Source organism: Phodopus roborovskii, unplaced genomic scaffold (assembly GCF_943737965.1).
Source record: "Phodopus roborovskii unplaced genomic scaffold, PHOROB, whole genome shotgun sequence".
Lineage (NCBI taxonomy): Eukaryota > Metazoa > Chordata > Mammalia > Rodentia > Cricetidae > Phodopus > Phodopus roborovskii.
In genome coordinates this window covers 17236677-17251965 of record NW_026126409.1, presented here as the reverse complement: position 1 = coordinate 17251965, position 15289 = coordinate 17236677, and the positions used below count along the sequence as shown (strand labels likewise).

Genomic DNA, 15289 nt, shown 5'->3' with positions numbered 1-15289 from the left:
GACTGGATTACAGAGCAAAAGCCAGTTACACACTCTCTCTCTCTCCTCCCTCTTTCTCTCTCTCTCTCCCCCCCCCTCCATTCCTCTCCATTTCCTGTGGACGGTTTGGTTGAGATTACTAAAATTTATCTTTTGAATGTAGATTGCAAACAAGCTACTAAAAGGCAGTTTCACAGGATTAAAAGACATAGAACTTCAAGGTTGTCCTTTATGAGACTACATCTTATTTAAAAACAAAACCATAAAGAGGAATGAATAGAGAAGAAACCACAAAGCGAGTGCTACCCCCCACTTAGTCATAAAATAACACCACAGCTGTGGCCTTCACTCACTGGTAGAAAGTCTGCCATGCATGCTAGAGGTTCTAGGGTCACCACATAGCAACACACGCATGCACGCACACATTTTACACTCAGTGAGTTAAGGCACGGAAGTAAAAACTTTCTTGCAAGAAAACAAAACAAAAAACCAAATCAACCTCTTGATCAGTTAATGGCAAATGTTTCGTGTTGAAGACAGAATAAACCAAACCTGAAGATCATTTAATGGCAAGGTCAGCTTAAGATTCCACACTTCTACCTTTAAAACACACAACTGACTACTATTGTTTTTGGACACAAGCATGATTGTAAAGCATGACAGAAAAGGCTAGCTATTCTTAGAGAGTTCCATTTCTACCAGTGAATTTCTCTAATCTTAAAGAAAAAAAAAAAAAAAAAAAACAAGGAATAAAAGTAGAACTTAATTCATGAAGCTGGAAATGTAGTTCAGTTTAGTGCTTTGTCCAGTGTGCAGAGGGCTCCTGTTTACTAGATACAGTAATGCACACCTGTAATCGCAGCACCAGGGAGATGGAGGCAGGAGCACCAGAAATGCCAAGGATCCGCAGCTCTATATCATATATTGAATTTGAATACAAGAAACATGGGATACAAGAAAGCCCATCTCCCAAATAAAAACATCCAGAACTTAATCCACACCCCTTTTAAGAATTTTTATTTTTCCTGAGACAGGGTTTCTCTGTGGTTTTAGAGGCTGTCCTGGAACTAGCTCTTGTAGGCCAGGCTGTTCTCAAACTCACAGAGATCCGCCTGCCTCTTCCTCCCGAGTGCTGGGACTAAAGGCATGCACCACCATTGCCCAGCTCCTTTAAGAATTTTATCTATGTATTTATTTATATAAACATACAGAGACTCAAGTGTGTATGTGTATGTACATGTAGACTTTAGCTTTTTTACTCATATGCACAATGGCTTACTGAAAGGGCAGCTATTGCCAGCTGAAATGTGAAGAGGTCAAAAAGCATTATGCCAGAGGAGCTATCTGAGCACTGACTCAGATATCTTCTAACTATTTCATTTAAACCACAACTGTTTGGAATCTACAGAAATAAAGTCAGACTATAGATCAGTCCTTGATGTGTAAAGCTGCAAAAGATCTGAAAACAAAAAGTAAAGGACAAACTAAATCTTAAATACATGCAAAATATTGTAAGTACTTAGAGCAGCTATTAATAAATTAAGACAAGAAGGCATAAATAGCATTTCTGTATCTAATATACACAATTTTAAAGATTCTACATTTCTATAGTTCCAAGAATGAATAAGCACTTCTAAAATAATTCAAATTTCTTCCATTCTTTGAACAATAAAGATTAAGATGTGCTTTTACATTTATTAATATGAAGGGACAGAAGCTACTTTTAAGACTTAAGTTTAATTATACATACATACATACATACATACATACATACATACATACATACATACATGGGGGGAGGGACACGTGCATGCAAGTGCAGGTGCTATTCAGAGTCCAGAAAAGGCATCTATACCCTGGAGTTCCAGTTATGGGTGGTTCTGAGCTGTTGGACCTGGCTTCTGGAAACTTAACTCTAATCCTCTGCAAAGCATTCTTAACCACTGAGTTATCTCTATGGCCCCACAAGTTTTCATTTAAAAGATAGAGATTTTAGCTGGAGGAGGGGTGGGAGTGGTGCGCCGATTTTAATCCCAGCACTCATGGCAGAGTCAGGAGGATCTACAGAGTTCCAAGACAGCCAAGGCTACACAGAGAAACCCTGTCTTGAGAAATGAAATAAATAAATAATTCACACACACACACACACACACACACACACACACACACACAAATGAATGAAATTTTTAGGGGTGGGGCTCAGTGGGCAATGTACTTGCCACAGCATATGGACTGACTTTAGATTTTCAGTACTCACAAAAATGCAGGCATGCATGGTAGCCTCCCTGTAATCCCAGCTCTAGGGAAGTATAGACAGGGATCCCTGGAGCAAGCTAGCTAACTACATTAGTCAAATCAGTGAGCTCTAGATTCAAGTGAGAGACCCTGCCTCAATATATAGTATGGAGAGCAATATATAGTATGGAGAAGACATCTAATATCAACATCAACCTCTTGTCACCATGTGTGCCTGCATACAAGTACCCACATACATGCAAACATGCATATTATACACATGTACACCACATATATGTAAAAACAAAATTTCAAGATGTTATTACTACCATTTTTTAAATATTGTTTTATGTGTGAGTGTTTTGTCTGCATGTATGTCTGTACACATGCTTGCCTGGCACCTGAGAAGACAGAAAAGGTCATCTGATCCCCTGCCATTGGAGCTACAGATGGCTGTGAGCTCCTGGAGATTGAACCTTGGTCCCTCTAAAAAAGCAACCAGTTACTACTATTTCTCTAGCCCCAGTTACTACTATTTTATTAACAAATACATAACTAAGTGGGTGGTTGTAGTGTTTTCAAGTTTTAAAAAGCTAAGAAGCCAGGCACAGTAGCTCATAATCTCAGCATTTGGGAGATTTCATCAAAAGGATTATATGAATGTGAAGCCTCACTACGTTTACACAATGAGCTCCAACAGTCTTGTCTACAGAGTAAGAATGGAAAAAATATTTTTAAAGGGTTAAGAACTTACATACAATCTACATTTAAAAAAAAAACCTGTAGATCACAATATGCTCCTCACTCACTATGATCCTCTCTGGGGCAACTCTAAGAGTTACTACTCCTTACTGATGCCTTCCCACCTTCAGCCCAACCACAACCTTTGTTCACCATAGCTGTTTTGCACCACAGCATGTCCTATTCACAGTCTTAGGAGAGGGCCAAGGACACCTTGTACAAGCTGACTTACAAGTTTCAATTCCCTGTGGCCTGTTTTCTAGCCTAGAGTTGAGCACCCAGATAGTTTCCAACAGACAGATGTTCATGGAAGCATTAAGTTTACACTTTTGTGTTGCACCACTAAAACTGTCTCCTTTCAAAAATAAAAGAAATTTTAAAATAAATATAAATAAAACATGCTAAATATACTAGAGACTTTTAAAGACACCATTCTGTGAACCTTCTAGTTCTCATTTACTTTAGTAACTAATCAAAGTATTTCACAAAGCATTTTGAAAACATGTTTTTAAATTTTATATGATTATATAAATAACTTTAGGTTCATCCATTTTTTTTCCCCCTCAAAACTCATCTAAGGCCTGTGAGATGATTCTGTATAAAGACACCTGCCACCAAGCCTAATGACCAGAGTTTGATGTCTATAGCCCACATGGTCTTGGTCCATGGGCCCAGGATGGTCTTGAAAGTTCCTGCTGACATTTTGGGCCTATAGGCTAAAGAGAGATGCCCCAATGTTGCAGAGGAACCTTGGGTGACTGTCCAGTCAGCGAGATGTCTCTTTCAATTCTAGAGTTTATATTATAGCCTTTTGAGGGTCTTTGATGGAACTGAAGAGAGACAGTTATGGTTGTGGTTTTCCTTAGTTATGCTAAGTTACACATAAAACTTTAGGCTCACAAAAACAGGATAGATAGAATATTTTCTTTAAATATTGTCAAATTCTAGTGGACTAAATACTGTTAACTATAGTTCTTGCTGTGAATATATGTTTCTCTTGTTGGTTGGTGAATAAAGCTGTTTCAGCCAACGGACAGGCAGGCTTTAACCAGGTGGGAAATCTGAACAGGGATAGAGAAAAGTAGTAGGCAGAATCAAGAAGATAACCATGTAGCTAACGGGAAGGTAGGAAGCCCAGGCATTCTCTGGTAAGCCAAGACCATGTGGAGATACACAGATTAATAGAAAATAGCTAATAATTAAGAGATCTAGCCAAATAGAACCTTGAGCCACTGGACAAACAGTTTGTAATTAAGATAACCCTCTATGTGTTTACTTGGGACTACATGGCTGTGGGACCAGGCAGGACAAAAACTTCCTTTTACACCAGTCTTTCAAACTAGCAAACAAATGTTTCTCTGTTCCTTTGCAGTCCCAGAATTCTTTTACATTATCTTGCTTTACCCATCTCATCACATTCCTGGGGGTTCTATAGTTCCAGTAAATGAAAACTTTGCTAGGTAAGCACTTAAACATCTTAGCAAACCATTCTAGAGCCCCAATTCCTTAAAACTAAGATTTCTCACATGGCCACAGAACCTCTAGAGTGGGACTCCTTGAGAGCTGTTCTGCCCTTTTTGTTCAAAAGGAAGGTGATTCTGCCTCTACTGACAGTCCCAAGAGACTACAATCTTCAAAAGAAGACATATATACATTGTGACATATTAATTTCCTGTCAAACAATATGTTAATGATGTAAAAGGTAGGGTGTGATGATGCAGATGAGGACAGCACAGATTTGAGCTGAACCTTAAGTGTGCAGGAAAACATTTCAAAAGTACATTCTAGAGATTATTTTGATAATGCAAAAAGGAGCAGTTGGGGTAGAGTGAAACCAGAGAATGGCACAGCAAGGCAGGAAGGACTGAGATGGCCTTAAATGCCATGTCTGAAGTCCTCACAGTAATTCTAGTATCACATTCCCTCTAGTATCAACTGAAAACCACTTTGCCTAGCTCAATCATGCAATTATGTGACTTGAAGTGGACATTCAAAGGAATTTGTCATCAGCAATAAAGCATACCTGAATAATGCAAGGAAGAAGTTACTCTGAAGAGCCCCCTTCCCTCTACTTGGAAGAGGTGGAAAACATCTACCCAACAGTTTCAATATTTTCTGTGATTGTTTCTCTGCACTTTTTATAGCACTAATACTCCATGAACACTGAACTCATTTCAGTCACCTCTTGCAAAAAAAAAAAAAAAAAAAAAAAAATCTTCAAATGCAGCCCTAAACTGGATTGTCATGAACTGCCTAGACTTGTTTTCTATCTATGAAAAGCTAAGAATGGTGCCTACAGTGTAAGGATGAATGATCTTCATAAACAATACTGGTATACAGCAGCATTCACTAAAGGCTTTGCTAACAACCATAAAGTCATATCTGCTTTTAAAAACAGATTTTATTTTTTATTTATTGTGTGTATGTACAGATGTATTGCTACGTGCACATGAGTGCAGGTACTTGAGAAGGCCTGAGGCATTGGATCCCTTTGGAACTGGAGTCACAGATGGTTGTAAGTCACCTGGCATGGAGCCCAACTCTGGTCCTCTGGAAGTGCAACACCTGCTCTTATGTTCTGGCCATCTCTCTAAACCCCAATTTGGCTATTTTTGAAACAGACCTGGGAGGATTCTTGTCATTCTCACCACATGTACTCTTTTACTACCCTGACCAGCATCTCCACCTGGATTGCTCAATAGCTTCCAAACTGACCCTTTTTAGAATGCGCGCACACACACACACACACACACACGCACACACACACACACAAATGGCACTTACTCAGAGAAGCTTTACACACACACACACAAATGGCACTTACTCAGAGAAGCTTTCTAAAGCCCTACCCTCAGCCCCTAGGGTAAACAAGGTCACATAACACAGTCAATGAAAGTCATCTTGTTACTGCTTGTCTCCCCACTAAAGTATGAGCTCCACACATTTCTTCACCCATCAGACACCAGCACAGCACCTGAAACAAAGGGCACATAAGAATGTTGATACAGGGATACGCAGATGAAATCCTAAGTTCTGAGAACCCTTTTGGGAATACTACTTAGTGCTTGATACTCTAGCTATTAATATCAACCACTGTCTAAGAAACTGTAAGATGAGAATACAGAAAGAATTAACCTCTAATTCCATTAAGTGTCAACTCCTCAAAATTGTATCAGTTTACAAAAAAAAAAAGCAGCCAGGCTTTCCTCATGAGTACATCATGAGTACACAGTCATATGTAACACCACAATAAAAACCCCTCTAAGATATTGCTGTCATGGAGGTATCTTCCCCAACTCCATTGTTTATTTAAAAGTCTTGGAAGTGTAAGTTTCATACCAATCTAGTTACAGATATAAGGAAGATGTGCATAGGGTAAGCAGACAAGGAAATGTGGCTTTCTCAAAATGTCCAATTGTTTTATTGCATATGTGATGGTTTGAAAGAAAATTGCCCCCAAAGGGAATAGCACTATTAGGAGATGTGGATTTGTTGGAGTAGGTGTGGCCTTGTTGGAGGAAATGTGTCACTGTGGGAGTGGGCTTTGAGTTCTCCTGTGCTCAGGTTACTTGACTTCCTATTGCCTTATGATCAAGATGTAACCAGCACCACGTCTGCCTGCCTGCTACCATGATGGTAATAGACTAAACCTCTGAAACTGTAAGCTGCCACCTCAAATATTTTCCTTTATAAAAGTTGCCATGGTTGTGGTGTCTCTTCACAGCAATAAAAAGGCTAACTAAGACAGTATCTGTTATCTAAAATAGAAAAATAAGGCATTAAAAGACTATACATACAAGGTAGAGGATCTGGGAAGAACTGGGAGAGGAAAAAGAACATGGTCAAATATATTGTATGACATTCTCAAAGAATAGATAAAAACATTATTTTACAAAGAACTTCACAAATGAAACATTAAATACTAGGTTTGTTTTATGTTTATACAAAATATAAAAATAAAATTTTCTCCAAAGCTACGCAGAGGAACCCTGTCTTGAAAAAAAAATTTTTTAAATAAATAAATTTTTATTACATTTTCCTAAAATTGTCTTGTAAATCTCCTAAGGTTAGCCAATTTCTTAGCCAGACTTAAGTTGTGTTAAACTAGAATTACACTTTGAAATGCTCAATTTCCTGACATAGCTCATTTTACTTAAGCAAAGGCACACCCAGGTCCACCCAGGTCTATTGCTCCCTGCTAAGCGAAGCAAGTGATTTAGTGTGTTTAAGAATCACGAGGATGATAAATAAGCAAAATGGAACAAAACTGAGGGCATAAACAACTAACATTTTTTTAAAGATCATTGATAGTGGAGTGTGGAAAGAATTCAGACCCAATACAAGGGTCAGACTGGAAAGCCTGTGAGTCCTCTTCAACTCTAAGTAAACATATTTCATCCCAGGAGTGTAGCTGCCTTCAGCAAGATTCAGATGCAAACTTGACTCAGGAAGTTTAGAATGCTTGATAAGTCAGAAAGAACAAACCAGCATTATAAGGCTGCCAGGTAGAAAGCCTTTGTTTCTGAGAACTTGAAAGAAGCTTCTGTGCAAGGTACAAGGGCTAGAGAACTCTGCAGTCTGTGCACATTATTCAAACAGCAGCAACTCAGACCTAAACACTACCTGTTCCCAGTTCTTTCAAACTAGTTTATATTGCAAAGCAGGTCCAACAAAAATTTTAAACTTATTTTAGATAAAGGATCTCAGTCAAAGGCTGGTGGTGCAGGCTTATAATGCCAGCTACTCTGGAGCCCCAAACAAGATATCCAGATTCACAGTTGGCCTGAACTATAAACTGAGACTCCATATCCCAAAATAAATATGTAAATAAGTGATAATCTATTTGGGCCAGAGGGGATTAGCGGTCAAAGCCATTAATGGGAAATATAATTTAAAGTAAATTCTAATTGTTAATAACAAATTTAAGCAGAAATATAATGGTGACAAAAATTTTTGCCAGTTATTGAAGAGATGGCATCATATCACTAGATGGCTAGCCTGCAAATACCAATAACCAGCTTTTATTGGATTTCCTTGCAATGAGAAAAGACTTGCAATGCAGAGACTTAACACTTAGAAACATGAATTAATTCTGGAGTGTAGGTGTGAGTGGTGTGTGAACATGTGTATGTGTATGCTCACTCCTAGAGGCTAGAGGAGGATCTCTGGTGCCCTGCTCTATCACTATCTTATTCCCTTGAGACAAGGGTCTTTACTAAAATTGGAACTAGGGAGGCAGCCAGCAAGCTCCAAAATCCTGCTGTCTCCATCCACCACAGCTGGGGGCACAGGCACACACACCATGCCTGGCTTCTTACATCGTTGCTAGGAATTTGAACTCAGGACTTATGTATTAACTTTCAAGCCTGGGACAAATAACTGAGGTGCCTATTTAACACATCACATCAGACCTGGCCTCCAGGTTCTCCCAACATCCCCCAGACCCTGCCTGTTAGAAGGTATGGCTGTCATGCCCCGCCCTCTACCTTCCAGCCCTGGAGCTGGGTTGCCCTTCCCCTAGAGGCTCTTCCCTACATAATCCAGATATTATGGTTACCCACCCCTTTTGTACCTTTGGCCTCCAGGCTGCTGCACCTAGTTCCCCTCTCTCCTCTCTCTGTTCTCTTCCCCTTCTCCCCACATGGCCCAGCTTAGTCTGGTCATGTCCCCACACCTAGGTGCAGTCAGGTATGGGCTACACAGAGAAACTCTGTCTTGAAAACAAAAACAAAAAGTTATGTCACATCTAAGTTATAAGGTCTGGTTTGAAGGGTTTGCTCATATTGTTGGGTTTTGATGCACTATCAGCTATTAGGAGACAGTCATTTCACAATCAATTAAGAAAGGGTTAGAGAGTTGGCTCAGCAGTTAAAAGTACTTGCAGAGTACCCAGGTGAATTCCCAATACCCACATGGTAGCTTCACAACCACCTGAAACTCCAGTCCCAGAGAATCCAATGCCCTCTTTTATCATCTGTAGGCAGGAACATGGTACACATACATACATGCAAAACACTCATAAACACTCATAAACACACACACACACACACACACACACACACACACACACATTCAGAGAGCACCAAAACATGAGCAAGAAGCCAGTTGTTATTCAGAATCAACTTGATCTGAAAATTAGACAACTAATCATATATTCTGCTTAAGGAATGTATGAAGTAAATTTACAAATTCATAAATAAGAAATTGAAGGATTACAGAAAATTATTTAAGATAACCATAGCAGAGGAAGCCAGCCTTTTATCTGTATATCAAAGAAAGCAAAAACAAATACTAAGCTACAAAGCTAAACTAAGAAATAAAAACAAAATACTGAGTATTTAGAACTCATTGTTGTAAAGGACTAAATAGTGGTGCCAAAACCCTACGCCCTAGGCTTTAGAAGATGTGCACATTCTCTTACTTTGAAAAGGTGTCTCCAAGACTGGCAAGATGGCTCAGCAGGTAAAGATGCTTGCTGCCCAGCCTGACAGCCTAAAGTTAATCCCTGGGACTTACATGGAAGGCAAGAAGTGACTCCTGAAAGTTTTCCTCTGATCTCCATACACACACCATTAACACATGTACCCACACAAGTAAATAAATGTTTTGTTAATTCTGTTTTTAACTAGTCTTGATGCTGTAACTAAGAATCCTGAGGAGATCAAAATTGTCCTAGATTATCTAGGTGAATCTACAGGTTACAATCCAATGACAAACGTCACCACAATAAAAGGAAGATGGAGATTTGAGATAGAATAGGGGAAATGACACTATGAGGCAGATAGGGATGGGCCTCTAATCAAAGAAAATAGCCAGCATCCAGAAACTGAAAGAGACAAACATCCTAGAGGGAATGAAATTCAGCCTAAACCTTAATTTCAGACCTCTGGCCTCTAGAGCTATAATAATAACCTGATCTGTTTAAGCCACTAAGCTTGAGGTAATCTGTTGTAGCCTCAAGAAGAAATGGACTTTTTACAATGTTAAAGAGACTACAGTTGCATTTCTTTCCCTTAAGATTAAAAGTAATTTTAAAGTATGTGTACTGAGGGGTGGGAATATGTGCAAGTATGTGCTAGTATATGAGGTCAGAGGTATCAGACCCACAGTTAGGGTTACAGGTGGCTGTGACACAGCCAACATGGGTTCTGGGAAGCAAATTTCAGTCTACTGTAAGAGCTGCTGGCATCTCTTCAGTTCTCTGGTCCCCTTTAAATGGATTTTAGATTAGTAAAACTTCAAAACATCCCACTACTTACCCTCAAGGGATGATTGGTGAAGGGGGCTCACTTCTAGCAGTGATAGACTACAAGAACCCAGAGAGCTCTATCTATACTGGTATGGGCAGATGGCTCAGTGGGTAAAGCACTTGTTACACCAGTATGAGGACCTGCAATCAGATCCCCAGAACCCGTATGAAGCCACACATTGCTCCTACGGTGAGATGGAAGCAGACACAGGATAGGATCTGGAAACACAAATGCCAGCTGAGCAGGCACACTCGTGGTGAGCAAGGGATCCTGACTCAAAAGTACAAGGTGAAGATTAATGCTCAAGGTGACCTATGACCTCTATATGTATACCATGGTACAGCGTCCCACAATCATGAATACAAATATCTATGTACATGAAGTACATATGCACATGTACATGCACACAAGTTTTTTTTTAAACCTGAAAGGATATACAAATTATTCAGATTTTTAGCAACAAATATGATCTCAAAAATGAGACTAGGAAAGATCTTATGTTTACACAGAATCCAATGTAATATCCACAAAATCTGCTTTTAACAGCAAAAGAGCCCCTCACATACACACCTCAAGAGGAATTGGTTGATGAGTAAGAGTTTGGATACAGCTGCCTGGAGACTATCCTACACTGTACATATTTTTTAAAACTATTGCACATAAGATTATCAATATGGCTAGTGAGCCAACGTAGAAAAAAGTGTATGTCTTAAACTTTTGTGACCAAGGAACAGTTAATTACTTTGATTTTATTTTGATCTATATCCTATCTAACCATATTTCTTCCTCATGTGTAAATGTGTTCCATGTCATCACAAACCCCTTTTAAATTTCATATACTAAAAAGTTTAAACCAGGCATGGTAGCTCATGCCTCTACTCTCAGCACTCAGAAGATAGAGGCAGGCTGACCTCTGTAAGCTGGAGGACTATGGGGTCTATGTAAACACTCCCACCCACCAGCACTACATGGTGAGAACCTGGTTGGTTTGTTTTTAAAGCTTGATACAGAAAGAGGAGAGGAACTCATCTCCCCCCCCCCCCCTTAATCTTAGTTTTAAAAGTGACTCCTTCAAGTGATGAACAAAGGGGTCAAGGCCAGGCTGGAGAATTCCACAGAAACAGCTCACCTGAACATTGAACAAGGGGGAGCTCATGAACTCCAGCCTGTTAGCTAGGAAACCAGTACAGGACCTATCCAAACCCCCTGAATGTGAGTGTTAGTTGGGAGGACTGGGCAGTCTATGGGGCCTCTGGTAGTGGATCAGTATTTATCCCTAGTACATGAATGGATTTTGGGAGCCCATTCCACATAGAAGGATACTTTCTCAGCCTAGACACATGGAGGAGGGCCTAGGGCCTGCTTCAAATGATATGGCACTTTGAAGACTCCCCATGGAAGGCCTCACCCTCCCTAGGGAGCTGAAAAGGGATGGGTTGGGGGTTGGGGGAGGACAAGGGAGGAGGGGAGAAGGGGAGGGTGAGGGAACTGGGATTGACATGAAAAACATACTTGTTTCACATTTAAATTAAAAAGGAAAAAACTAAAGGAATGACTCCTTCAAACCCAAAGGCCTCAAATCACCTCTACAATAGCAGCTGCTGTAGCACTAGGGTATGTTCCTTTCATAACATTCACACTCGACTGTCCTCAAATGCATGTCCTCTCTCCCAATCAATAAACCTGCTAACTTTGCTTCACTCTGACTCATCCTGAATGTCTCTGCAGCAAGAACATGGGCTGCACTTGAGTAGAGGTCCCTGAGGCTCTGAGTGAGGGGTACTTGTCATGTGCAAGGTCACCAACCTTAAGTGGCATTTGCAGCTGTCCCAACTGCTATCGAAAATATGTGAAATTAAATACCCACGATTAAACCATGCATCCATTTGACAAACTTAGTGAAGTCAAAGTGAGGGAGGAAGCCATTAGCTTAGAATTCCTGAAAATTCTGAATGACACCCTATTCTAAAAGTCAGCTGCTCAGAAACCTTGACGTGGAACAGTGATTTTATCTGCTTCCTAGGAAAACATTTAACAGATAGTGTGATTCCTAGCCTCTCCTAATTCCCTTCCCCGGACATCATTTCCAACTGGTGCAAACTCAAATCAGCGATTCGTCCCCAACTGCATCAACAGACACAGAAAAAACAAATGATACAGCTCCATTCTGCCCACCCTGAACATCAGTGACAACTCAAACAGAGCTCTTCCTTCGAGCTGAAAACGAAAAATGCAACGAAATCATGTTAGGAGGGCTTCTCTCCTTTGATTGTTTTCCAAGTTTTCCAAGTTCAGTCTCCACAGAGAAGAAAACAAGTAGCGGGAAGAAAGCAATCTGACCAGTGATCAGTCCCACACTAGAGCCCGGTGGAAGCTGGCGGAGAACTGTATCCACAGCGAGGCTCCTATTGTAACAACCAATGTATTCACTTCCTCGCCAGGCTCTCGCTTTTCAGCCGGGGAGGAAGGCGAGGCAAGAGTTGTCCTTCACAACTGTCACTTGGGTCAGCGTCTAGAGGGCTTGCTAATCTAAGAGACCTCGGAAGTGCAGATGCAGCCAGTCCCACCATCACCACCTCCGACTCCATGCCCTACTTTGCCAGGCACGGAGACCGGCAGTAACAGCCGGCCGAGGCGGGGGTGGAGGGGTGGGGGAGCGGGGCGGACCCGGGGACACACTCAGCCCTCTGCAGGACGTTCCAGAAGGAACCCCAAAGTGAGAGACCCAGAAACTTCCTCCCACCCACTCCACCCCACCCCCCGCGGCGGGAGGGAGGCCGGCTGCGGCGGCACGTGCTCGCCGGCCTGAGAGCGGCGCCGTCCCGGGCCGCGCCTCACCTGGACCCCGGTGTAGTTCTCGAAGAAGAAGAGCACCATGTTCTGGTAGACGCAGTAAAGCCGGTCGTCCACGCGCTGGTACAGGCGGGCGGGCAGCAGCGCCGACAGCACCCGCCACAGCGTCCAGGCCAGCAGGTAGGTGGGCGCCGAGCCCAGCAACAAGACGCCCGGGAGCAGGTAGCGCATAGAGTACGTGTGGAGCACCAGGGACAGCAGCATCCTCTCGGCTCGCCAGCCGCGACTCCGCCTGCCTCCCTCGCCCGCCGCCGCCGCCGCCGCCGCCAGGACCTCAGCCACCGCCGGCCGCCCGCCAATCACCGCGCGGGGCCGGCCGCGCCGCCGCCCTCCACCCTGGCTCCGCCCCCAGCATGGGCCGCGGGGCCTCGGGACCCGGCTGGGACTGTGGCCACCTGGCCCGCCGCCGCCGCCACCACCGCCACCTTCGCCGCCGCCACCGCCACCGCCGCGGGAAGGGCACGCCTCGGCTTGTCCGGCGCGCTCGCCTCGCTCCTCCGCGCGAAGCGCGCCTGTCAGCGAGGAGGCGGCGAGAGGCGGGACTCCCGGGCAATAAGACGCCTCCCGATTGGGCAGCTTGTGGCCGTAACACACGCTCTGATTGGTCCTGGCCTGTTCTCGTCACTACGCATGCTCGGCTGGGGATGTAGGTTGTGAATGAGCCCGGGGAGAAGGTGGGCCCGGGCATGTGCGAGCGTTCAGCATTAGTCCCGCCTGGAGAGAGCGGCGTGGAGACACTAGGATGCTCCCTGCAAGACAAGCATTGAGCCGAGGTGGCGGAGCGCAGGAGGGGCTCGGCGCCGCAGTGTGCAGGCAGCTGCAGCGCTCCTTTCGGCCTGGCCGTTGCAAAGTGAGGCCGGGTCAGTCTCCCGTATCCTCGGTTCACCTTTCACAGTACGGTCTCCTCCCTTTCTTAGATCTTTCAGAGCTGCACACTGGCTTTACTTTGCAGCTTCTTGACCTTTAACTTGTTTGTGTTGCGCTTCTTCCTAGTAGTCTACGTTTCTTCTTTGTTTTTCAGCGTGTGGAGAAGTACTTTCCAATACATGAAGTTCTGTTCCCGCCAAAAACTAGAAGGGTTAAGGAGCCATAAAAACTTATATACAGAGGCCCGGGTCCTTCTGCCCTAACTAGTGGAGAGCAGACGACCCCATCCTAGAAGGTGTAGAAGAAAACGGGCCTGTGTGCACATTAGGGCCTTATAAAGTCAATTGTAAATTGTGTGTGTGTGTGTGTGTGTAAATGCGTTGATATCTGTGAGTGACCCTGAGGTAATTACTGCCTCTGTTTTCTCCCTTTCCGATCCACACCACTGAATCATCTTCCCACCACGTTTCTACTTCTTGTTTTGCAATTCATCTCTTGCCCCAAGTTACTTAACCATCACCTCTGAGATGGACTCAGGGCGTATAGATTGACTCATGTACATGCATAATATGTCAGAAATAGATGGACATGTTTATGTGTGTTCACAGTATCGGGATTTATTGAATTACAATAAATGCCACAAGTGCCATAGTTACATTGACACCAAAGAGTCCTGCTTTACTTGGTAGCCTTGGCTAAGGCAAACACAGGTTCTTTTATTGCAGTTTTAACCACTAATATTAACCCTTACATCACACACATCACTCAGTAAGTTTATTTCTGTATGTTTACATATGTAGATATGTGTGTTACACTGACTACAAAAGGTTAAAAAGGGGCAAGCTGTTTAAAAAGTCATGGGAATCCAAAGCTGGGAAACTGATGGGGATGTAACAGTCTCTATTAAATTATGAGCCACAAACCCAGCTGCAGGAAAGAAGCTGCTGTTGTTGGGCCACTGTGTGAGTCTGAACCAACCTGAATGTCTCCCGATATTGGGGTTCTCTGCCTGTTGGCCCATGACATACGATAGATAGTTAGATGACCTACTTGGGGCATTGGCATCATAGAATTAGATGTCAGCCTTTGCCAACAGAGAGAAGATTTCCAATAGTTATGTACCGGAGGTCCTCTCTCTTCTCAACCATAAAGCTTGCATTACTAGAAATCGCACTAGAAATTTCATTTATAGGAAAAAGACATATATTAAACCCTTTGTATAGCCTCAATGACTGTTTACCTTGTCAGATTATAATCCTGTCTATCTCTGTAGCCCCAATTTGAGAGTCTAGAGATCTTGATCAGATTTGGTTTTGTGGCATCAGAGAAATCTCAAACACCACATAGAATTAGCAGATAAAGAA

At 42.7% G+C, this 15289-nt stretch overlaps 1 protein-coding gene across 1 annotated transcript in view; it reads right to left on the bottom strand.

Moving 5' to 3' along the window:
- Agpat5 (1-acylglycerol-3-phosphate O-acyltransferase 5) overlaps positions 1 to 13456 on the bottom strand; it is a 40210-nt gene extending 26754 nt beyond the window's left edge. The window contains exon 1 of the mRNA XM_051182083.1: positions 13044 to 13456. Within this exon, the coding sequence (XP_051038040.1) occupies positions 13044 to 13262 (219 nt within the window). The 5' untranslated portion in view covers positions 13263 to 13456. The remainder of the gene's footprint in view (positions 1 to 13043) is intronic.
- Positions 13457 to 15289: the final 1833 nt, after the last annotated feature.